Raw genomic sequence first — 23,677 nt, 5'->3', positions numbered from 1 at the left:
TCCACCATGCCAGATGTAAACATGGCCTGTGCAGGTTGAAAAGCTGAATGACTGGCTTGGATGGAGTGTTCATGGTTTAGAATAATAGAACATTTTTCAAAATAATTTCAGGTATACAAATAAGATACAATTCCATATACAGGTACTCTTTGGGCGCTTTTCGACAGGCAAAGAACCGATTCAGGTTCTTTTTCTCACCTATGGGATGAAGCAGAGGTGAGCTTTTTTTTTTTTAGACATTATTTCCGCGAGTGGCTCTTCTATCGAGAGGGTCTCAGAGTACAAATACCTGGGGATCTGGCTCGATGAGAAATTATCGTTTAAATTTCATATTGAAAATCTTATTACTAAAGTGAGACAAAAGATTGGGTTTCTTTATAGAAACAAAGCATGCTTTCCTGCATCCTGTAAAAAGTCTATTATTGAAGCTACTTTTCTCTCTGTTTTAGATTATGGAGACATTATATATAGTATTGCTTCTCCTTCAATTTTAAAGCGCCTTGACACTGTGTACCACTCAGCACTAAGATGGATCACTGGTGACAGCTATGGAACCCACCATTGTACACTATAGAGCATCGCAGCGGAAGTGGATGCCTGGGGTCACTTTCACTTTCACCATTCATTTTCGCCATAGACTTTTACAAAAATATTTATAACAATTATGTTAAGCCTCGAACCAAGCCATCCAGGATGGAGGTGAATCATGATCATACAACCTTTGATCCTATATGAAAACATATTTTAATATTACATTATTTGATATACTACATTTAATAACTACCCTTTGTTTAGCGATTTTCAAAATGTTCTTTTCATAGAAAAAAAGGTTATATGGTCATGATTCACCTCCATCCTGGATGGCTTGGTTCGAGGCTTAACATAATTGTTATAAATGTTTTTGTAAAAGTCTATGGCGAAAATGAATGGTGAAAGTGAAAGTGACCCCAGGCAATCCACTTCCGCTGCGATGCTCTATATGGGAACTCAGGTTTATCCTCCTTATTTGAGAGGCGTGATAAACACTGGTATCTTTTTATTTTTAAAGCTCTCTCAGGATTGCTCCCCCCTTATATTTGTTCAATGCTGAATCTGGACCCTAGTCCCAATCAGACGCGCTCAAGCGACATTTTGACGCTCGAGGTTCCATTTGCTCATACAGATCTTGGCAAGGCAGCATTTTCTATCAGTGCTCCACTTGCATGGAACAAGCTCCAAAAATCATTAAAAATAAAATATCTGCCGGCCTTAGGCCAATTTAGGATTATGGTTTCTAACACCTTTGTTCTAAACTGTATATGTTTTAATTAATTTAGCTTTTAGTTTCTTTAACTTTCTACATTTTACAAGTATTCTCTTTTTGATTATTTCAAATGATGTCTGTAAATGTATATATGTTGTTGTTCATGGTTGTATCTCGGTTGCGTTGTAAATGAGTGCTTGCTCTCAATTGCATTCCGAGTTTAAATAAAGGTAACAAACAAACAAACAAGCTTTTCCACCGAGAACCAAGTTGGTTCCCGAACCGTAAAAGTTGGTTCGGAACGGGAACCACAAAATCCTTGGTTCCTCTGGTTCAATCTAGTGGAAACGCAAGCCGGTTCGCGGCTGGTTCGCAAGAACGAACCAAGGTTCCAAGAAAGTTGAACGGCACTGGTTCTTGAACCAAGGTTCTTTTGGTGGAAAAGGCCCCAAATAGTCTCCCTTGTTCCCTTATGGAGAGACACAAAGGGGCCTTTTCCACCAAAAGAACCTTGGTTCAAGAACCAGTGCCGTTCAACTTTCTTGGAACCTTGGTTCGTTCTTGCGAACCAGCCGCGAACCGGCTTGCATTTCCACCAGATTGAACCATGTTTAAACAGAGGAACCAAAGATTTTGTGGTTCCCGTTCCGAACTAACATTTACGGTTCGGAACCAACTCGCACCTTGTTCATCCCATAGGCGGGAGAAAGAACCCGAACCGGTTCTTTGCCGGTCGAAAAGCGCCCTGTGTGCCTCCATAGGGAACCACTGCTGGTCATGAAATCAATCAACAATAAAGTTTCCATGAATTCAAGTTTCCATGGGGTGAGTAATGAACTATCCATTTAACATCAGCATGTATTTATTTACATGAAAGTAAGTGCTAAAGGAGGCCAGCAGGTAACGATGGCAGGGGAACTCCTGTCCCTCACAGCACAGGATCACATCACACAAGACACCATGGAGCCGCAGCCTGTTGAGTCCCTCCAACACCTGGTTGGGATGGTTGGAATCCACAAACATCTCAGTCTGCAGTGAGGCTGGGGGTTCCGTGGTGCTGTGCCCCTGAAATGCAACGACAACATCCAGACTGAGATTTATAAAACGGACAAATAAACAAACTTGTCATCTGTGCATGATGTTGCCGATTCCGTAATGTGGCTTTAAAACCAGTCCTTGTGTAGAATGTGTACCTTGTGAAATGTCATGTTCCCTTGTATATTAGGGGGAGATCTTGCTATTTTGACGTTCCATCATTTCGACTAAGAGTTAGGGTTAGGTTTAGGCATAGTTTTACCAAGGTTAGGGTTAGGTTTAGGCATAGTGGTTAATTCACCAGGTTAGCATTCACCAGCGTCGGCAGGTTAGCATTTCACCAGGTTAACACTCACTTGCGTCGAAAAGATGGGACGTCAAACAGATGTTATGTAGAAATGATGACACGCTCCGTATATTAGTCCCTCAGTGATAGTTTAATGAGTCAACATCATGGTATTCTAGTTAGCATGTTGACATGGCTGCAGGGTAATCTAGAGAGCAGTGGTTCTCAAACTATTTTATGACAAGGACCCCCAAATTAATGTAATGTATTTGGTCGCAGAGTCAGTGGACCCCCCCATCTGATGACAATTTGTGCCAGGCACCCCCTTGCAAAGAATTTAAGATTTTTTGAAAAACCTAATCTACAAGATCTGTTAACAGTCGACACACCTTCTCTTGGCAGCCTGTTGTGTTTCACTCTGGCAGGCAGAGGACAGCATGTTGTCAGCCATGGCTGAGGTGAGGTGGAGTAGAGTGGGCAGCGTCTGCACAGAGAACACATTACATCACATCATGCATTTAACTCTGAGGGGGGAACAAAATCAAATGCAACCTTGATGAAATGATCATGATTCATTCACCTTTCCTCATCTTTTTATTTGTTTCGCCTGTTGGTTGCAGTGATTTAATCCCATTCAGTGAATTAGGTTGTATTGTGATCAGATGCCATGGGAGTGCATTGACAATTGTACGTCAAATAATGAATGTCAGGGTATTCAAGCAGAAGTTGAGTCCTGCTTGTCTATATCAAACTTTGGTCTGCATTTTGTCTTTGTCCACATCACCCTCCATCACTCCCCACAGGCAAAACACAACGTTCTTCCTTTTATATACATAACATACACGTTTATATTGCGAAACAAATGTAATAAACCAAAAGAAGAACACCTCAAATAAAATAAAATAAAAAAATACCTCGTTGTCTCACTTGTCTGCTACAACTGCGCACAGTGCGCACAGATCCAAATGGAATCGAGTTATCGAGTAACCAAGTGGCCACAACAGACATCCGCACACAAACAGCAATGGAGTCCGTCCGTCTACTCTACAACAACTGTTAATTGATTAAACAATTAACTAATTAAGTATTCACTTTTTAGGCGTTTAGAAAATATCTTCCTCCCGCTGCTTCTCTTGAAGTGACTGTGTTACCGACTACTGTGTCCTCCTGACAACACATACTAAAATAGCAGTTCCGGACACAAAGGTAGTTACACAGTGTGTATTTCAATTTTGAATGATGTTTCTTACGGAACAAATAAGGAAAATGTAGATGACATAGGCCTATATTTATATACAAATTAATTATCCAAAAGTAGCCTAATAGTCAGGGAAAATTTGCAGAATACCTGTCAAATCTGGGAATAAATTCCTTACCAAACAATTTCTTCACCATGTGTTACGAGTAATGGTGTCTAGTAACATATCTAACAAAGATTGAAATTCAACATCCCTAGCAAAATATTTGACAGCTACTAATCTGGGTAATTCTTCTGGGTCTCATTCACTTACTATACACTGTACTAAGTACTATACACTGTACTATATGGGGAAAATCACTCCCAAAAATATGCTTTAAGTAGGATGTTAGGGGTCTAGGTGTTTTTAATTATTCTGAATCCATTGCAAGCATTTTGCACGAAAAACATTCCTTTGGCCAAAAATGGACCCCACACCTTGTGAAAAGTGAAGACTCATCACTAAACCATCTTTTTCTTGCATCTAGCTGTTTTTGGCACAATGAATGTTTTTCGTGCAAAACAAATGCTTGCAATGGATTCAGAATAATTAAAAACAACTAGTTAGACCCCTCACATCCTACTTAAAGCATATTTTTGGGAGTGATTTTTTCCCTTATAGTACAGAAAGTGAATGAAATCCAGAATTACCCTAGCTTTCAAATATTTTGCTAGGGATGTTGAATTTCAATCTTTGTTACTAGAAACCAAGGTTATAATAGTTTTGGATTTTTCCATTAGTTTTTATTTTTATTAGTTTTGAGGTTTTGTTTTCAATTACAGTTTAGTTTTAATTTGTTTTTAAAGTGAGGTCGCTAGTTTCGTTTCGTTTTTATTTTTTGAAAGTTTTAGTTTTAGTTTAGTTTTTATTAGTTTTAGTGTTAGTTTTAGTCTTTTACGTAATATGGGGTATTTGTCAGGGGTGAGATTAAAAAAGCTCCGGAAAAAGTATTGTCTAATAAAGAAAATCAACAAAACATCATATTGTTGAGAGTGGCAGGAATGTTGAGACATACAACTTCTCTCTTTGACCTCACCAACTGGTGTTTTTTATTTTTTATTTCCACAAAAGACAAAAGACGAAAACTAAGGAGATTTTCTCTATAATTTTAGTTTATTTTAGTTAGTTTTGTAAACACACAATACCGTTTCAGTTAGTTTTCGGTTTTTTTAAAAGCTTAGTTTTTATTTTTATTTCAGTTAACTAAAATGTTTTTCCATTCTAGTTTTCGTTTTTTAGTTAGTTTTCGTTTACTATAATAACCTTGCTAGAAACCTTTACAAACACATTGGTGAAGAAATTGTTTGGTAAGGAATTTATTCCCAAGGTTTTATTAAAGTTCCCTGGCTATAATTTATCCTACAGGTAAAGCTGTGGCTATTAAATTGTTGTCCCTTGACAAAAATACAACTTAAATAGCCCAATAAAAACAATTTAGAAGCTTAAATGAAATGGTTATTTAATCTTGTTTTTATCCTTGCTTTATTATCTTTGTTTTAACATTGTAGCTTGACAAAAAAAGAACAGATCTACAGTACAAGCTATCATAAGCGACGCGTTGGTTCATTGCCTGTAGATCTGTTCTTTTTTGGCCGACTGCCAGTGTGGTGCCATTGTGACGTCATCAGCCCGCGCCAAACAACAAAGCTCCATGTGCAGAGTTCCTCCAAAACAAACGGAGTGGCTTTACAAACGTGTCCCGTGGCGACGATAAACGAACAAAAACAACTCGTTTCCGTCGAAAAGACAAAGAAGAGAACCACGGGAAAAGACTTTGGAGGACAGGAGGGCGAAAGAAAGACAGAAAAAGTGGTAAAACACAGAAACACCCGCCGGCGTTTAAACTTTAAAAGTCCACAGTGGTAGAGTCACGTCAGAGAACAACGGAAAGCGACTCTCTCTCTCTCTCTTTCCTCTCTCTTCGCAAAGGTGAGTTTATTTATTGATAAATTGATACATATACATAGAATACTGGAGGAATGTTTCATATATCAGTGTTTTTCTTTGTGTGCAGTTATGTTTTTTATTGGAAGTGGAGGGAAAAGTCCAGTTAGTTAGCCTATTATGGAGGCGTTTGTTTGTGAAACGTTGGTAACGTAACGAGCCCGGCCAAACAAAGTTTATTGTGTTGACAAAAATGAGATTCTCCTGGCAACGGAGGGAAAAAAACACACAATTACAATTTAGGTTACTTATTATCTTGTAATCATACATATTTGAAGGTAAAAATAACAACCCCACTTCTCTCAAAGGCAAGGCAAATGTATAATGTTGCATTCAACAAACAAAACCAAAAAATTGATGTAAATATATAGGCTACAATATAATAAAGAAACGTGTCAAAACAGAGCTGTGTAACATTGCAAGTTGCAATTTTGCAACCAAATGTAGTAGGTAAAAAAACTAACAATTTGAAAGCAAACTTAAAAGGGCATTCAAGTAAATAAAATAAAAATAAATACATATTCCCTCCCACTATTCCTGAATTGACATTAAAGTGGCAGGACCCCCACATCCTGCTCACACCTCTGCTTGTTTGATGTTTCTCGCATTGGTTCACACACTCAGCACTATGTAATACAAGCGGTGAGAACTGAGAATCATATTGTTGTTGGAAGGCAAGCACGTCGTTTGTCATGATCTCTGAACTTGAAGGCAGTGGTTTTTGATTGAAGAATTTATTAGATGTTTGCAATAGAAAAAAGTACAGTTTCATGACAGTACAAATCACTGGTACAAGGTTAACTAAAAGGAGATCCTAGAAAGCCGAGGCTTATTTCCACAGGAACCACACAGTATCTCTACCTGGGGGTCCGGCCCACATGATTTGGGGGGAGTCCCCACAGTGAAGTTTCAATTTATAATGACTTTGAAGACCTTTTGAATACTGTACCTCAATAAAGAAAAAGACCATTATTGTATCAAGTCATCAACAAACTATCCTATAAAAAACTGTTCAAACTTTGTCCAAATTCTCAAATAATATAAGAAAGAGGCAACAATAGTAAATAGTAAATATAGCCGTTGTGAGCACATTATTTATTTGTGGAACCAACTCCTACATTCCAAGTCCTTGTCAGGATGGGGGGGGTCCCCTGTTCAAATATGATCATTTGGGGGGGTCCCCAGTTCAAATATGATTATTTTGGCGTGTCATGGCCTGAAAAGGTTGAGAACCACTGAAATATGCAACATACTCTCATGACCTCTGAACTTGAAGGCACAGAGAGTAGTTCCTCCTGTCTGCCTCTGTGGGGCAGCACAGTGTGCTTTATGAGAAGTCAGGTGTGCTTGTGATGTGGTGAGTTTGAATCTGAGCCTCTTGGGATGGAAAGGTTTGTGGTTGGTTTGATCGCTTCGTGTCGAAGTGTCCATGAGCAAGACATTGAACCCCATAACTGCTCCAGATGAGCAGTTAACAAGTGTTTTCCTCTGCCATGCATGTGTGTGAATGTAATGCACGTTGTATAGCACTTTGACTGAAGGCACTATATATACACAAATGCACCATTTACATTGATCACTTAACTGAAAAGTAATTAAGGATGTCTAGTTCAATCTGTGTTTTAAAAACCCTAACCATATACAAGGAGCAATGTGTAGCCAAGGACACTCACAACCCCAGCCACTACAGCCTGGGTGTTAGATGATCAATGAATAATTGCCCTTAATAGACCACATGATATCTGTATTATATATAATTATTGTTGTCATCATCATCATCATAGTTATTGTTGTTTTTTTTTGTCTCTCTTTTTAGAATGTCTTCCGATTCACCCATCACACTGTGAAGACACTTCACATGGACAGAGAGATGGACAGAGAGACAGACGGACAGAACATCTTGATGGAGAGGAGACAAGCAGGAGAGGAGAGACAGAGAGCGGGTGATGGGGAGAGCGAGATTGGGAGACTTGAGAGGAAGAGAGAGAGATGGAGATCAGAGGAGAGAGAAGAGGAAGAAGGGGAAATGGAGGAAGAGGAGGAGAGGTCGAGGGAGGAAGGAGTGATGGAAGAGAACTCGAAGAGCCGTCTCATCGGTCGGTCTGACGGCCCCTCGCCCTCTTTGCACTCCTCTCGTCTTTCTTCTACCCATCCTTTCTTCTCGTCCTCCTCCTCGTCCTCGTCCTCCCCTCCTTTCCTCACCTCCTCCCCGTTCCCCCTCCTCTCCTCAGACGGGGAGGAGGTGAGCGTCGCCATAGTAACAGTGGAGGAAGAGTCCTGTCCGTCCGAGCCTTTTGGCCCCGCCCACCCGGAGGAGGTGACCGATCGGACGGCGGGAGGGGAGCGAGGAGACATGGAGGGAGGGATGGAGGAGGAGAGGAGAGGAGGAGAGGGAGGAGAGATCGAGGATAGGAGAGAAGAAGATGACGGAAGGATGGAGGATAGGAGAGAAGGAGAGGAGGCTGGGATTGAGATTAGGGAGGAGGAGGAGGAGATGAAGTCTTCACCACAACTTCAGATTAAAGTAAGACTTTGGAAAGTTTTCTTGCACTTTTCTTAGCTTTTATCCACTGTATTCTATTTGTCTCTCACCCTCATTCTTTCTTGTCTCTGTCTCCGCTCCTTGTCTTTTATTTTGTCTTGCTAAGCATTCGTTCACATCCAAAGTGACGTTTTTGGTGAACGTGTCATCAAGTCACTCTTTCCTATGGCCTGTGTTTTTCCAAACAACATTTTCTGGTCTTGGACATCCATTTTCACTATTTTTGAAATAGAGCTTAAATAGGCCACACCATGCTTTTAAAAATATATATTTTGTATAAATATTGGTCCATAATACGGTTTTATACAGGTTTTAGCCTAAACAACCACTCAGATATTGAAATTTCATGTTCTGTCTGTCTCTAATTCCAAGCCATTTCAGATGCAATACCAAAATGCCCTTTGTTGGCAGCGGGGTGCTGTCTTTGGGCTAAAATTGGAACGATACAGAGAAGTTACCAGGCTAATCTTCTCTGTATCGTTCCAATTTTAGCATGGCACCATGCTAATCTTCTCTGTATCGTTCCAATTTTAGCACCACTTAACCGCATGGTTCCACGTCATATATATATATATATGTCTCAATAGAATATAGCCCCCCAAGAAGTACCGCCCCTTCTCGAGGGGGCCCAATAGGAAATGAGCCCCCTGTGACATTTCACCGATTTCAAAAGAGTACCCTTCAGACACGCCCATTCAGAAAATCACTGAAATGAAAGGAAAGGCTTAGGCCATGGCTACACGGAGCTGGATTTTTCATATATCCTGGTTTTTCAGATATCCACATAGAAAAATATCTAGGTCCACACGGAGCTGGATATTTCATATATCCTGTTTTTTCAGATATCCACATAGAAAAATATCTAGGTCCACACTACAAAGATATCTAGGTCTAACAAGCACACACGCAGTAAAGTCTTCAGAGATATCCGGGTTCCCTGTCTACACGGATCCAGTGAATCGTATATTTTTCAATCTCTCCTCTTATTTATCCGGTTTAAAAAATATCCAGCTTCGTGGCCGAAATATCCAGCTTTGTGTGGCTGCAAGCCCCAACGGCAGCAAAAAATGTCTAGATTCAGAAATATCCAGCTTAATGTAGCCGCCTAGCTGGCACCTTAGTTAATGAATTGTTTTTTTTTGGGGTGCTAGAAGAGAGACTGGGAAGACAAAAAAACATAAAAATGTGAAATTCATGGTGTAGTTCCTTTTAAGTGGTTAATTCATATGGTATTTTTAAGTTTGGGTCCCGCAAGACGCCACATCTATCTTTTGGTTCGTTAAATGAAAATTTGGGAACCCTGTCGTATTGTGTGTTTCGCAGCTGTCGCTGGACTCGGTCGCTGCTCATTTGCTTAGTTGAACTTTTTTTTTTGTCACTAAATGAAGTCACAGATGTTAACCACCAGATGTCTCCTCACACCTTGTTGTCACTCAGTGAAGACCTGCTACCACTGGGAACAAATGACTGCCAGCTGCTTTGTCACTTGTTTGGTGACTCATTAGTATTAGACTGATAAATGCTTGATAATTGATTGGTAACTGGATGGTAAATGGTTATTGGTGATGGGTAGGTAGCTGAATGAAATCAGAGAGAGAACAGAGACAGGGGAATGTTGCTGTGACGGTGTTGTTATGAATGACAGGATGGTTCACATGACCCACTCACACCTGGCTGAAAAATGTATTGTGTGGCAGTTTTGTACTTGTGTGTTCCAGTTACTAATTTTGTCTGTGTGTGTGCGTGTGTGTGTGCGTGTGCGTGTGTGTGCGCGCACCTGAGTGCGGTACTCACTAGTGAGGTGCCATTATGTCTCCATGTTGTTGTTTTAATGGAACAAGCTTAACACACTTGCTGTCTGAGAGAGACAGAGAAATGATGTGTTTAACAAGATTTTGAAAATGCAATAAACTGTGAAACCTAAAAAAACAAAACCCAAACAATTAACACCACTTTACAGAGTCGTAACTCTATGATGGACCAGAATGTTGTTTATAGTGGAGGTTCCCAAATGGTGCGACTACTAGGCACATTGGTGTCTAGTAGTGAGTCAAGTCCAATTGTGCCTTTAAATTTGGTAGCAACACACACATTTTTATTGCCTGAATTGTCTTTTAATATACTATCAGTACTTTGAGCGCAGTGTGCACACACATTTTCCAATACAGAGGAAACTTCTTTACTCTAAAAAAGGTTATTTTGACCACTTTCAACCTTGCCATCCCTTTTTTGGGATTGTTGTTAGGGACGAATTTGTATTTATTTATTTTTGTATTTATTTATTATTGCATTTTCACAAACTCCCAAATGGTGACATCTACAAGCACACGTGCCATATTTTGCATTAATAAATACAAAATGTAGTTTACAGATCTTTTGGAGGCTATTTTGTATGGATATGATTACAGACCATGCTTTGAGACCTTAATTTGCCCTTTGGTGTTTATTTAAATCTCTTTTATTAATGGAGGTCCAGGGACCCTCAGGGTTTGTTGAGGTGAGGGGGTTCCAAATGGACACATGTCTTTGACTTTGAGAGCATACAACCGTTTACATTTATACACTCTCAGAGTTGAAATAGATTATTTACAGTTCTGTTAGAATGTGTCTGAAATTGAAATTCTCCTGTTGCTTGTGTGAAAGGACAACACCAAATAATGGCACAACCTGATTCCCCAGACTCAGTCCAGACTAGAGTTTAACACACACACACACACACACACAGCTGTCTTCACAAACAGACACACGTGTGTGTGTGTGTGTGTGTGTGTGTGTGTGTGTGTGTGTGTGTGTGTGTGTGTGTGTGTGTGTGTGTGTGTGTGTGTGTGTGTGTGTGTGTGTGTGTGTGTGTGTGTGTGTGTGTGTGTGTGTGTGTGTGTGTGTGTGTGTGTGTGTGTGTGTGTGTGTGTGTGTTACATTCCATTCATTGTGTGGAACTCCTGTAGTGGGAATGAAAGGATGTGAAAGCTGCTCCCATGGGAACAGATAACATGTGAACACACCGTAATGCGTACCTATCATATCACTCTGTCCCTCGCTCACTCACTCTCGCTCGCTCTCACTCACTCACACACAGTGGCTCCAGGGGCATAGTTCCGCCGATTTAAAATGACTCCAATACGGAACTAAAACTTCCTATGGTTGGCTGCTAGTTACGCTGTTTCCCCCCCCCCCGGCCTATCGCAAAAAGAATTGTTCTCCATTGGACCCCATTCATTTTTCCCTTTCGTTTTCTAACCTTAATTAACATTTTCACAAATACTTTATGGTTCCTATCGCTAGTTAAAAATTGCCTTTCAATCACGATTATATGCGTTTTGTGAAAATAAGGTCCCATTTATGTTAAAATTGATGATAAAGTTGCGGGGGGCGTGGCCAACTAAACTAATACCAGCCGGCTGTGTTCTTCTTCTTGTGCTGTATTTCGGGAGGCTCCGACCACATTCTCCCATGTATCTCTGTGGTTGCATGTGACCGTTGGCAGCCAATAGCATCATCTGGTGCCTTTACAATCTATGATGGCAACACCCATGCCAAGGACCCATATTGTGTCATTTGCGCTGCATAGAAACCAATGGCTTCGCTTTGTCCATATCTTTTATACAGTCTATGAGTGGCTCAGGAGGTAGATCGGCCAGTTCGATCCCAGGCTCCCCTTAGAGTTAGGGTCAAAATGTCCTTGAGCGAGACTCTGAAAGGGATCCCTGGCTAATACGACAAATATGCCTTAATACATTATAATTGTCCTCTATAACTACAAAGTAAAATTTAAAAACACCTACATTATTTTATTTCTTCTAGAAAGAGCTGATCTTTCACTCAATAGGGGAAATGCCTGTCGCAAGTTGATGATGTCATAAATGTCATGTGTGATTTATCCCTATCCACCTGTTTCCGCGGGAGTTTACTGGAGATTATTTGGACCACACTTCCGGTTTAACAGCAGACATACAAGCTCACATCGCGTCGCAGATGCAGCCCGTTGTGAGCTTGTAAATCACACTCGGCTGCGGCGCCGGAAGCTCGGTACAACGTCTGCGCAATGCACTATGGGGCGTTGGAAAGCCGTGGATAGAATTTATGGCATGCATGTGCAAATAAAAACAAACACAATACTTCCTATGGTTAATATGAGCATCAAATCAATATTTCAAATGGGTTTGTGTTTTGCTTTTTTTTTTTTTTGCAAATGCATGCCATAATTTCCATAGGGATAGATCACACATGACATTTATGACATCATCAACTTGCGACGGGCAGTTCCCCTATTGAGTGAAAGATTAGCTATTTCTAGAAGAAATAAAATATTTAAGTTGTTTTTAATTTGACATTGTAGTTATAGAGGACATTTATTATGTATTAAGGCATATTTGTCGTATTAGCCAGGGATCCTTTGAAGTCTGAACCCCTAATTGCTCCTGATGAGCAGGTTTGTGCCATTGGTGTATGAATGTGTGAAAATAATGTCGGAATCGCCTTAAAGGCGCTGTATAAATGCACTATTTACCACACGCACTTTCAAAAAAATCACACTCGTGTGTGTGTGTGTGTGTGTGTGTGTGTGTGTGTGTGTGTGTGTGTGTGTGTGTGTGTGTGTGTGTGTGTGTGTGTGTGTGTGTGTGTGTGTGTGTGTGTGTGTGTGTGTGTGTGTGTGTGTGTGTGTGTGCAACAGCGCCCCTCCCTTAACATGTGTGGTCAGAAAAGGTTACTGCAGGCTACGGAGACAGACAGACAGACAGACAGACCCACACACACGGCCACGTATAGGAGCGTTGTGTCCACCGCTCAAAAATAACGTATGTATACAGAGATGCGTTACGTTGCAGCTTGGGAAAACTAGCTTACAAAACCATAATAATTGTGTAAACTTTTGATATTTCAATGTTTTGCATTCACTTGGTAGGCTATACAACATTTGTCATGATTATTGATTTCTATCCGTGTCTTAATTTAAAGTCAGTTTGATATGATTGATCTCTGCAGTTCAGACAATTCAGACTATCACCAGTAGAGGGAGGGCTGCTCTGTGTGTGTGTGTGTGTGTGTGTGTGTGTGTGTGTGTGTGTGTGTGTGTGTGTGTGTGTGTGTGTGTGTGTGTGTGTGTGTGTGTGTGTGTGTGTGTGTGTGTGTGTGTGTGTGTGTGTGTGTGTGTGTGTGTGTGTGTGTGTGTGTGTGTGTGGTGGGAAGAGAAGAAACTGGGACATTAATCTGGTTCAGTAATCCATGAACATTTTCTATATTACTGAACATGTGGAGGATTACACAGCACACACTGTTTAATACTGACTTCAAGCTTTTAAACCATTGATTCTGGGTGACCCGTTTCGAAACGGGTCACCATCCGGAATCAATGGGGGTAAATTTATTGTTATCACATTTTTGTCTTAGGAATGTGACAAAAAACAAAACATATTATTGAACTCTAGTCTCCATGTCGTGAAAAAAAGTAATTTCGGGGGTGAACTACTCCTTTAAGCCTATTTTTTTGCTTCTTTTTTTTAACATTCCTGAAGATTCTCGTCTATTACACGTCTGATAGATCGACGCGAGGTTGGAAGTGGTTATTCTTGTTTCTGGTCAGACTCGGCTCATCAATGATTTGTCAGCCCATATCGACATCAAAAGGAGCCGTTACTCTGGTAAAACCGGGAGGATGTTTCAGTGCAGCTGAACGAGAAAAACAGTATTTCACATTTTTTTGTTTAGGCTTATCCGTCCCTCCCCTGAGGGTAGAGCCGAGACAAAAAGCAAGATTAAATCCACACACTGTTTAGAATGCAGTAGAACGTTTGGACCTCACCTGGAACAGTCTTAGTCATGTACTTGGTTCATGTCCTTCATCTGGTACATGAAGTAGAACATGTGGTATTATGTAGACTTCAGGAAATGGGATTCTCAATTATCAGAATGGATAGAAGACGGCAAGACGCAAGATTTACATAGAAATATGTTCAAAATGTGTGTGTGTGTGTGTGTGTGTGTGTGTGTGTGTGTGTGTGTGTGTGTGTGTGTGTGTCACAGTATAACGAAGAAGAAAATAAATAAGCGTGCAGGTGAAAGGTAGCATCTGTTAGATTTGCCCACAGCCCCACACATCCCAAACTGCAAGGACATTTTGATGAAGTACACAATGGGAGTAAAACAACACCCCCTCCCCATAAAACACAGAAAACAAACAAACATTCTGACCATATGGGACCTTTTTGCAGGTTAATCTGAACAGGATGTGATGTCACAACCCTTTGCTGTGGAGTGTCACTAATCACCTGACATCTGTGTCATTATCTCTGATTTCATCTCATCCTTTGATCTACATAGCAAGCCTCTTCATCCTTTCATCTGTCTGTCTCCCTCCCTCCCTCTCCGTCGTTTATCCAGGATGAGAGTATTATGTCTTATTCATCCAATCCATCAGTCTCCTTCAATCCTTCTCTCTTCATCTATCTATCCATCTTGTCATTAGGGATGGGACGCTAAGCGATATTATCGTTTATCGTGATAAAAAAACGCTCACAATAATCGTATTGTGGCGATTTACTTTATCGAGAAATTGTCCTCCATCATGCACTGGGATCAATTCACCTTTTATTTACCGAGCTGCATATTCGGTACCATTTAAACTCTCTATTGGTAAAACATACTTATAAAAAATACGTACTTGATACAGTCTTTTTTCCACTCTCTATCAAATCTCTTTGCCAAAAAATAGCCGATCTACAAGCTCACAACGCGCCACATTGCGAGTCTTTGCGACGCGTTGTGAGCTTGTAGATCGGCTATTTTTGGCCAAATGTTCCGCCCCAGGATAATGGATGTTGTTGGGGATATTTTGATTATCACGATAATATCGTAAATCACGTTTCTTTTTGTCACAATCGTGATATGAAATGTTCATATCATCCCATCCCTACTTGTCATCTCTATCCAGTAGGATCATCTTAATTCTTACACTTCTCTATCATGTCTCTCTTTCTCTCTCTCTTTCTGTGTCTCTCTCTAATCCTAATAGACCTAATCCTCTAACGTTCTCTATCACTCCATCTATATGTCTCTCATCCCATCCCCCCTCTCTCCATCCTTCTCTCATCCCTCATTTCCAACTTGTCCTGTTTTGCGCTCTCTCTCTCTCTCTTTCTCTCTCTATCTCTCTCTCTCTCTCTCTGTACAGTGTCTGTCACATTAGTGAGTATGTTGACGATCAGTAGCGCTGCAACTGTTAATCAGTCATATATTAGTATTTAATAGATAATAAAGATTTCGATTAATTATTGATAGATTAACACATTTTCAAACCATAACAAAATTAGTGAATCTATAAGCTCACAATATGTTGCAATGAGACAAATTGTAAGCTTGTAAAGCGGCTATTTTTGTTAGTACCGTTGTACGACAAAGTATAAACTGGGGCACACAGTATGTGGTTATGTGTGGATAAAGTTTGAATTCAATTGAATTGAATCAGATTACTAGATTATAAAAATCAAGTGGAATCTGTTAGAACCACTTAAACCAGATTTGACTGGAGTCCCCCAGGGGTCTACACTAGGCCCTCTCCTGTTATCTCTGTACACTTCACCGGAGATGGAACGTTTGTCCCAGTATATAGGGACTCTGGGGTTCATATGGTTAATAGAATGTGTTTTAAATTCAAATCCCCTCTCTCGCTCTCTCTCTCTGGACAGTCACAGGTGTTAAACAGACCTCGTACCCCCCCTCCCATCACCATGGTAACCTGTTCTCATTTCCTTCTCTCTCTCTCTCTCTCTCTCTCTCTCTCTCTCTCTCTCTCTCTCTCTATGTCCCTCAAGGCTCTGCTTCTCTTCTCCTTCCTCCTCCATCTCCTCTTTTATCTCTCCGTCCATCTTCACTCCACTTCTTCCTGTCTGTTACCAATTTATCTCTCTTCATCTCTCCCCCACTCCCTGTCTCTATCCCCCTCTCTCTATCTCTCTCTCTCTCTCTCTCTCTCTCTCTCTCTCTCTCTCTCTCTCTCTCTCTCTCTCTCTCTCTCTCTCCCCCCCCCTCTCCTCTCTGGTATGTGAAGTATTCAGTCAGTCTTTGATGAGACAGTATCGCCACCCAGTTATAACCACAAGGCTGTGTGTGTGTGTGTGTGTGTGTGTGTGTGTGTGTGTGTGTGTGTGTGTGTGTGTGTGTGTGTGTGTGTGTGTGTGTGTGTGTGTGTGTGTGTGTGTGTGTGTGTGTGTGTGTGTGTGTGTGTGTGTGTGTGTGTGTGTGTGTGTGTGTGTGTGTGTGTGTGTTGCAGCTAACCTTCCAGCTAACTGCTGGCCTACATTAAAAACAGGAGCTGTCCTGTTGAGCGAGCACACATACACACTCTCTCTCTCACACACACACGCGCGCACACACACTTCAAAGACTTGGGCGTAGTGTGTGTGTGTGTGTGCAATGTATATGTAATGTTTGCTGACCTACTAGAAATAATATTTAAGCAATAGAACTGGAGAGTGTGGAAGACAAATCCCAAAGATCATTGACTCAATACAGATATTAATTCCCCAGGACCAAGTCGGGGTCTATCGATGGATCGATCTGATGGATTCCCTGTCGCTTTCCCCCTAGTGCTCTGGACCACACGCATATAATTGCTGTCGGGTAGAAACCTTGTACATATTTCAGCATGTTTGGTAAATTATTGCTTGTAATTTGTCATATTGCAGTGTCACACAAAAGTAGCGAAAAAAGCCGATCTACAAGCTCACAACATCAGGTCTGTAAGGGTTCATTTGGAATCCCCTCAAGGACCCCTGGGAGTCCCTGGACCCTACTTTGAGAAACACTGCTCTAGAGCAGGGGTCTTCAACAGGGGGTCCGGTCCGGGACCCCTAGGGGGTCCTCAGAGTTACAACAGGGGGTCCTCCAAATCTTTGTGAGATCTAAGCTTTTTTTCTCCTTTTCCATATTAACCACTTGAACCCTAGCGTCCATATTCTGAGAACTTTAGCCAAAAATAGCAGATCTACAAGCTCACAACGCCTCGCAGCGCAAGGCGTTGTGAGCTTGTAGATCGGCTAATCTATGAACAGGTTGTGGGGGTCCCTGCTTCATCTCTCTCTCAACTAAGGGGTCCTTGGCCTGAAAACGTTGAAGACCCCTGCTCTAGAGAGAGAGAGAGAGGGGGGGTGAGAATAAAAAACGTGACAGGGAAGGATATGAGAATAGAAGCGAGAGAGAAGCGGAGAGATGGACATAATCAGATAGAGGGAGAGATGTGAGAGCATAAAAGATGAGATAAGCATCCATGACTGTTAATCCATCCTTCACACATTCCTTTGATCATGCTGCTTGCATGTGGAAGTGTCCTTGAGCTAGACACTGAACCCCTATCTGCTCTTGATGAAGCAGGTTGGTGCCTTGCATGGTTTCCTGTGTGTGTGTGTGTGTGTGTGTGTGTGTGTGTGTGTGTGTGTGTGTGTGTGTGTGTGTGTGTGTGTGTGTGTGTGTGTGTGTGTGTGTGTGTGTGTGTGTGTGTGTGTGTGTGTGTGTGTGTGTGTGTGTGAATGCAATGCACATTGTAAAGCGAGTTAAATGCATAGTTTGTGTGGTTCAGATTTGCAGACTGCATGAAGTGAAAAAGAAAATCACACATATCTGTGGTCACAATGGAGAAATAATTATCTATAGACGCAATTTCTTTTGTGTATTTTCTTTTTGTGAAAATTCCAAAATTCCAAACCCAATCACTTCCTGGCTCAAAAAGTGACATGTGATTACATCAGCAGCAAGCTCCTATTAATAATCATGCATGATGACTGACATGAATCTGTGTGATTCCCATAGCTCAATGTTCCTCCACATGCAACTCTGTCTCATTATGGAGACACTGTTGAGTTTAGTTTAAATAAGTGATAAATGACTATCCATGGTTATGTATGTGTTATACACATTACACATGTTTAGCTACCTACCTGCTATATATTGTATTCTTTTTATTATTTGAATGTAGGGTTAGGGTTAATTCATATTTCATAATATAAAAAAAAAAATCAAACCTCGGTTCGAAGTGAAGCGGTGAATTTTCATTCTGTGTTCTAGAGCTATGAAATCTGTGTTCTAGATCTATACATTCTATCTTCTAGAGCTATACTTTATATGTGCTTTAGTTCTATATTTTTATGAATTCTGAATGAATGAATGATTTTGTCTGGAGGGCCAAATTGGCATGTGAAGCTTGACCAATCCTCAATTGGTCAAACATTGCATGGGACATGTACAGGACAGACAAAGCCACACCTTGGAAGCGGCTTTCACCGCTTCAAAAAGTGCTTTTTCATTATTATTCAATTAATTGATAGAATAATTGAAAGAATAATCACCAACATCAAGAACATAATCAGTTGTTGCAGACAACCCAAATTAGAGTCCTAAAGACTGGAGAGAGAGAGCACAGAGAGAGCGAGCACAGAGAGGGAGAGAGATGGCAGAGAGAGAAAGGGGGAGGGAGAGCGTGAGAAAAGGAGAGTGTGAGAAAGGGAGCGAAAGAGAGAAGACAGCTTTATGACATTCCTGAAGTGTCGCCTTACTCGGTAAAACCCTGTTTACACACATGTGACTTCACAAGACAATTAGAAACAGGTGTTTATAAATAGACAGACACAAAGACAGACAGACAGATGGGTGACAAATTAAAGGAAACACCTGAATAAATTTACAACATCCCCATCCTTCTCCGTGGCATGTATACAAATGCAGAACAGGCCCAGTTGACCTTGATTTTGGATCAAGATGACAAGAGAAAAAGATCTAAAGTGACTATGAAAGAGTTCATTATTGGAGTCTGGATGGCAAGAGCTTCAGTCACAGAGACTGCTCAGCTGGCTAGTGTTTCAGTGGGAACAGTGACTAAAGTGACAACAGCGTTTCAATCTGGGGAATGACACCAGATATAGGGTTGAAGCTCTCATTCAATAACTGTGATGCTCTTACATTAATATGGGTATCATTACAGAAACGAATATCTCTCAAGACAAGTACCTTTGAGAGTTCAGTGACATAAAAAACATAGAGCGGTTTGAGCCAGATCAGACATTATCCCGGACTAAACTCAAAGATCCTGCCGGCATAAAGTCCCATTGCATGTCCGTCCGATCCTACTGAGCCAGAATGTTGTGTTCATACATATAATAATATATACCTATTTCGTCCTGTGAGGGAAATTAAGCATTTTCAGCCGAACCCAGCCCACAAGGAACGCATGAGCAATTAGGGGATAAGAGTCTTGCTCAGGGACACACATCGACATTGTTACCCTGGCCTGGAATTGAACCAGGGACAACCAGGGGCTGTGGTTTCCCAGGCGGGCTCCCTAACCATTCAGCTATGCCACCTCTTAAATATCAGACCCTCCACTTTTCTATTCTAATATACAGTGCATGTCTGAAAGTGACTATAGACACTGGTCTACTGAGACTGAGAGATGTGTAAAAAAGTGATATGGTCAGATGGTTCATCCTTCACAAATGGACACGTGCATGGGCATGCCTTTGATTCAGGACCAGCGCTCCCCACCCCACCATCAAAACACCAAATGAGGGAATATGTTTTGTTAGAAGGGTGTTTCCAACCCTCCAGAAGTATAAGTCCAGAGACGTATCCACGGGTTTCCAACGCCCCATAGTGCATTGCGCAGACGTTGTACCGAGCTTCCGGCGCCGCAGCCGGAAGTGTGATTTACAAGCTCACAACGGGCTGCATCTGCGACGCGACGTGAGCTTGTATGTCTGCTGTTAAACCGGAAGTGTGGTCCAAATAATCTCCAGTAAACTCCCGTGGAAACAGGTGGATACAATCTATGTTAAGGTGTATTGAGACTGTTCTGTTGGCCCAATACCTTACTAGGACTCATTATTTTGTTATTTTTCTCTTTTAATTTGTCAGCATACAGTAGGTAGAATAGCAAGAGGCAAGAGGGAGAATACACAAAAGAAGAAGGGTAGATATACTGTAGATGAATGGATGCATAGATGAATAGGTAGATACTAGAAAATAGATGATCTATTCTATGCATGGAATAATGTTCAGTGAGGACATAAATGAGAAAATAAACCCTGACAGACTATAGAATGCCTTGATTGACCGACTAGAATAGTGTATTCAACCATGTCATGTAATAGCACACACACACAGTTCTGTAGGTCAGTGGATCAGTAGGAGCCAATGAGAGAAAGTGACACATAACCAAGTTACTATGGTAACAGTGCAGAAAGAGAGACTTGTAGAAAAGATGGTGAGAGAAATGGATAGAGACAGAGAAGTGTGGGAGTGAGAGAATGGGAGAGCTGACCTAGGTGTTTAGGGTAAAGGTTATAGAGCAGCGATTCCCAACCTGTGGGCCGTGAGGATATTGCAAGTGAGCCCCCAAATAATTGGCAAAACACTAAGATGTGTTAATTGCGACCGAAGGTCGCAGTTTACTATGAGAAACGGCACAGCTTGTCCGTGTCCGTCTGGACGTGTAATTACGGTTTATGGGTTTGTCGCTCTGACATCATGCTCTGATGTCACTGTGATGTCAGGGGAACCACTCTTAACAGAATGGGTTTGCCGCTCTGACATCACGCTCTGCCTTCACTGTGATGTCACACTAACAGAATCCCTTTTATGCCCATATATGGATGGAGTTCCCTGATGTCATCAATATTAAGCCCATATTTAACAGGACTTAATATGGGAATGCCCATGTATGGCCAAGACAGCCCATATCTGTGTGGCTGGTTCTACAGACACGGATCTCCATGTATGGGCATAAAAGGGTATGGTGTCAGATGTCATAGTCATCATAGGACTTTCACATAATGAAAAACTGAGTAAGCATTTTGGGGCCCTCACAGCATATCTCCATATACCATACATGGATCTCCATATATGGGTAACTGGTCCGATATACATCGCTGACCAGATGACCAAGAATTGGCGCGGTCGCCCTGAGGCGTCTTACTAGTGATATAATATTAATATGAATAAACAATTATTAAAGAAAAAAACATCACAAATTAGTTTTCGTTGTGATACTGAAACATACATGTGCCACTGATCCAAGCCAGACCACAATCGATTGATTGATCACTAAACTAGACATGCTCTGGACGACACATCTGACCACTTAACTCATACCTCGCGATCCCCGTAGAGACCGTAGATTTCCCGCTGTACCACGCTGCCATGCCCGTAGAGCCCGCAAAGTTTAATTAGCTTTAATCATTATGAAAGGATTAAAAGTATTAGCGCAGATTTTCGCTGATTCTGGCTCTTTAGGCCCGCCCCCCTAACTGTATCCGGTCATTTCCGGTCTGGACCGGATCCAGCTTTCCGTATCCAGTCTGAGCCTGGGCCATAGTCCCGCCTCCATTGGTTTACTGTGTAACAGAAGTGGAAGCTACTGGGCGATGGAACGCTTGTTTTTCAATCGGATTTTTGCGTTTGGAAACTTTGATCCAGTCTCTACACGCCTGGATTATGATCCCCGCACATATCGTGTGTTTTGTGCGCGAACGTGTCCACGTGTTACCATAGCGCACAGTTGGCTTTTTTCAATGCTTTTTCATGTAAACACTGGCTGATAAGCAGAGATACAGCGTGGCAACGGATATGTCTTTTTCAATGGGGTTTTTTGTATTCGAAAGCTTGTCACCGAGTCTACACGTCTACTAGATGAGTCGCGCACAGATTGTGCACGATGCGTGCGCGTGCCCACGTTAAAAGGTAAGGACAATTTGGCAGCTGCTTACTACAGCTATGTTTAAAATGGCAGAGAAAAAGTTAACACGGCAGCCATTCGGACGCAAAAACACTTCAAATTTTCAAGTGGGCCCTGATCCAGAAAGGTCTCTCTGCTTTTAGCGAGAATGAATGTTTGAGAAAGAGATCAGTGATGTTAAGACAGGAACATGTTATGTACATTTCCACACGGTCACACAGCCTGAGGGGTGGGTGGGTGTGTGTGTGTATGTGTGTGTGTGTGTGGGCATCATCGCCTGTCAAACATCGTTCGACAAACATCAAAACAAGTCCCACGTCCTCCAGGCATGAAACTCACCTGTTGACCCGTTCACACTAGCTAGTAGCTACAAAGGACCAACCGTGGTCAGCTACACTGTTGCTGATAAGATGTTGAAGTGTTGCTCATCCAGATCGCTGACGTCATCAAGTGTGTGCCCGTGTATGGGACACACACTTGATGACGTTACACACAAAAGAAAGAACAGTACTGTCTGACGGCAAGAATTATGTTTTTCCCCACATTAGAAGCATGGTTTCTGTGGGGAGAGAAGGGGAAAAGGTGAAACAAAATCATATGATTGATTGATTCTTCACCTTGTCACTGGAGTGCTAGAAAAAGGTGAAGGCAGCAAAACTCTTTTGCTTTCGTAGTTTGTAATGCGTCAGGTGTCAGTTTGTAGATTTATATCGATGCGGCCTTGAAACCTACTGGCTTTGCTGCTACTGATGTTAATACAGCATCATATCTCAACACATATAATGTATATAATAATAATAATAATATAGCTATAATAGTAATAATAACCAGCTTTATATGTATAGCACCTTTTCAAGAGCAATGCCACAAAGTGCTTAACAGAAGGAGTCACACGGAACCAAGAGGGTTGGGGGCTAAAAGCAACCTTTTGTAAAGGTACGTTTCAGAAGAGATTTAAAACAAGTTTTACGTACTTGGCAAGACTGATCTCCTCAGGCAGTGCATTCCAAGGTGTCGGAGCTTTTTAAGTGACACTTTGGAACAGCCAGCAGTGCTTTGCCTGATAATCTCAGGCTACGAGTCGCCTCCTAGATGGATAGATTTTTCGGTAGGTTTTGCACCAATCAAGGCATGAATAACTTTGGTTAAGTGTGAGGTGGAAAGAAAGGGATTGATTTGATAAAGGTAAATAACTGCTCATTAACAATGGTCCATATACCCCAGTCGCACCATCGTAGCTGAGAATGTAGAGGTGTTGGAATCAGGTACCTTGGCATTACGCTGAACAGTAAGCTCACTCAGCTTCAATCAACATACCGTGGAAGTTTACCAACCTTGTAAACCGAGACTTCATCCATAAACTAAAACACCTGTCTGTACCATAGCATTATTCAGCCTGTTGTCATGTGTAGAGCCTTTACTTGGTCTTTTATTTTTGTTTGTTTTTTACTGGAGTGGAGACCTGAGGCTGATTCTACAAATGTCTCTGAAAAGCCTATGTTGCTTGCTATGGGGAAATCTCGCTTTTTTGAACACACATCATTTCAACAACGGAGCGTCGGCAGGTATCGCTACTCACCCCACGGAGGTTAGGCTTAGGGTTAGGTTTGGTTGTCGAAAAGATGACTTGTAGAAATAGCGGCACGCTCCCGCTTGCTATTTCAGTTGTGCA

The 23,677-nt window shown here is 41.5% G+C and overlaps 1 protein-coding gene across 1 annotated transcript in view; it reads left to right on the top strand.

The window, feature by feature from the left end:
* Positions 1–7,772: 7,772 nt before the first annotated feature.
* Positions 7,773–23,677, top strand: part of LOC308297990 (F-box/WD repeat-containing protein 7-like) — a gene marked incomplete at both ends in the record, with an annotated part of 33,292 nt that continues 17,387 nt past the window's right edge. The window contains one exon of the mRNA XM_080741554.1: positions 7,773–8,270. Within this exon, the coding sequence (XP_080597680.1) occupies positions 7,773–8,270 (498 nt within the window). The remainder of the gene's footprint in view (positions 8,271–23,677) is intronic.

This window comes from Nannobrachium achirus (genome assembly GCF_963921795.1).
Source record: "Nannobrachium achirus genome assembly, chromosome: 14".
In the NCBI taxonomy this organism is placed as follows: Eukaryota; Metazoa; Chordata; class Actinopteri; order Myctophiformes; family Myctophidae; genus Nannobrachium; species Nannobrachium achirus.
This window is presented reverse-complemented; position numbering and strand designations above follow the sequence as displayed.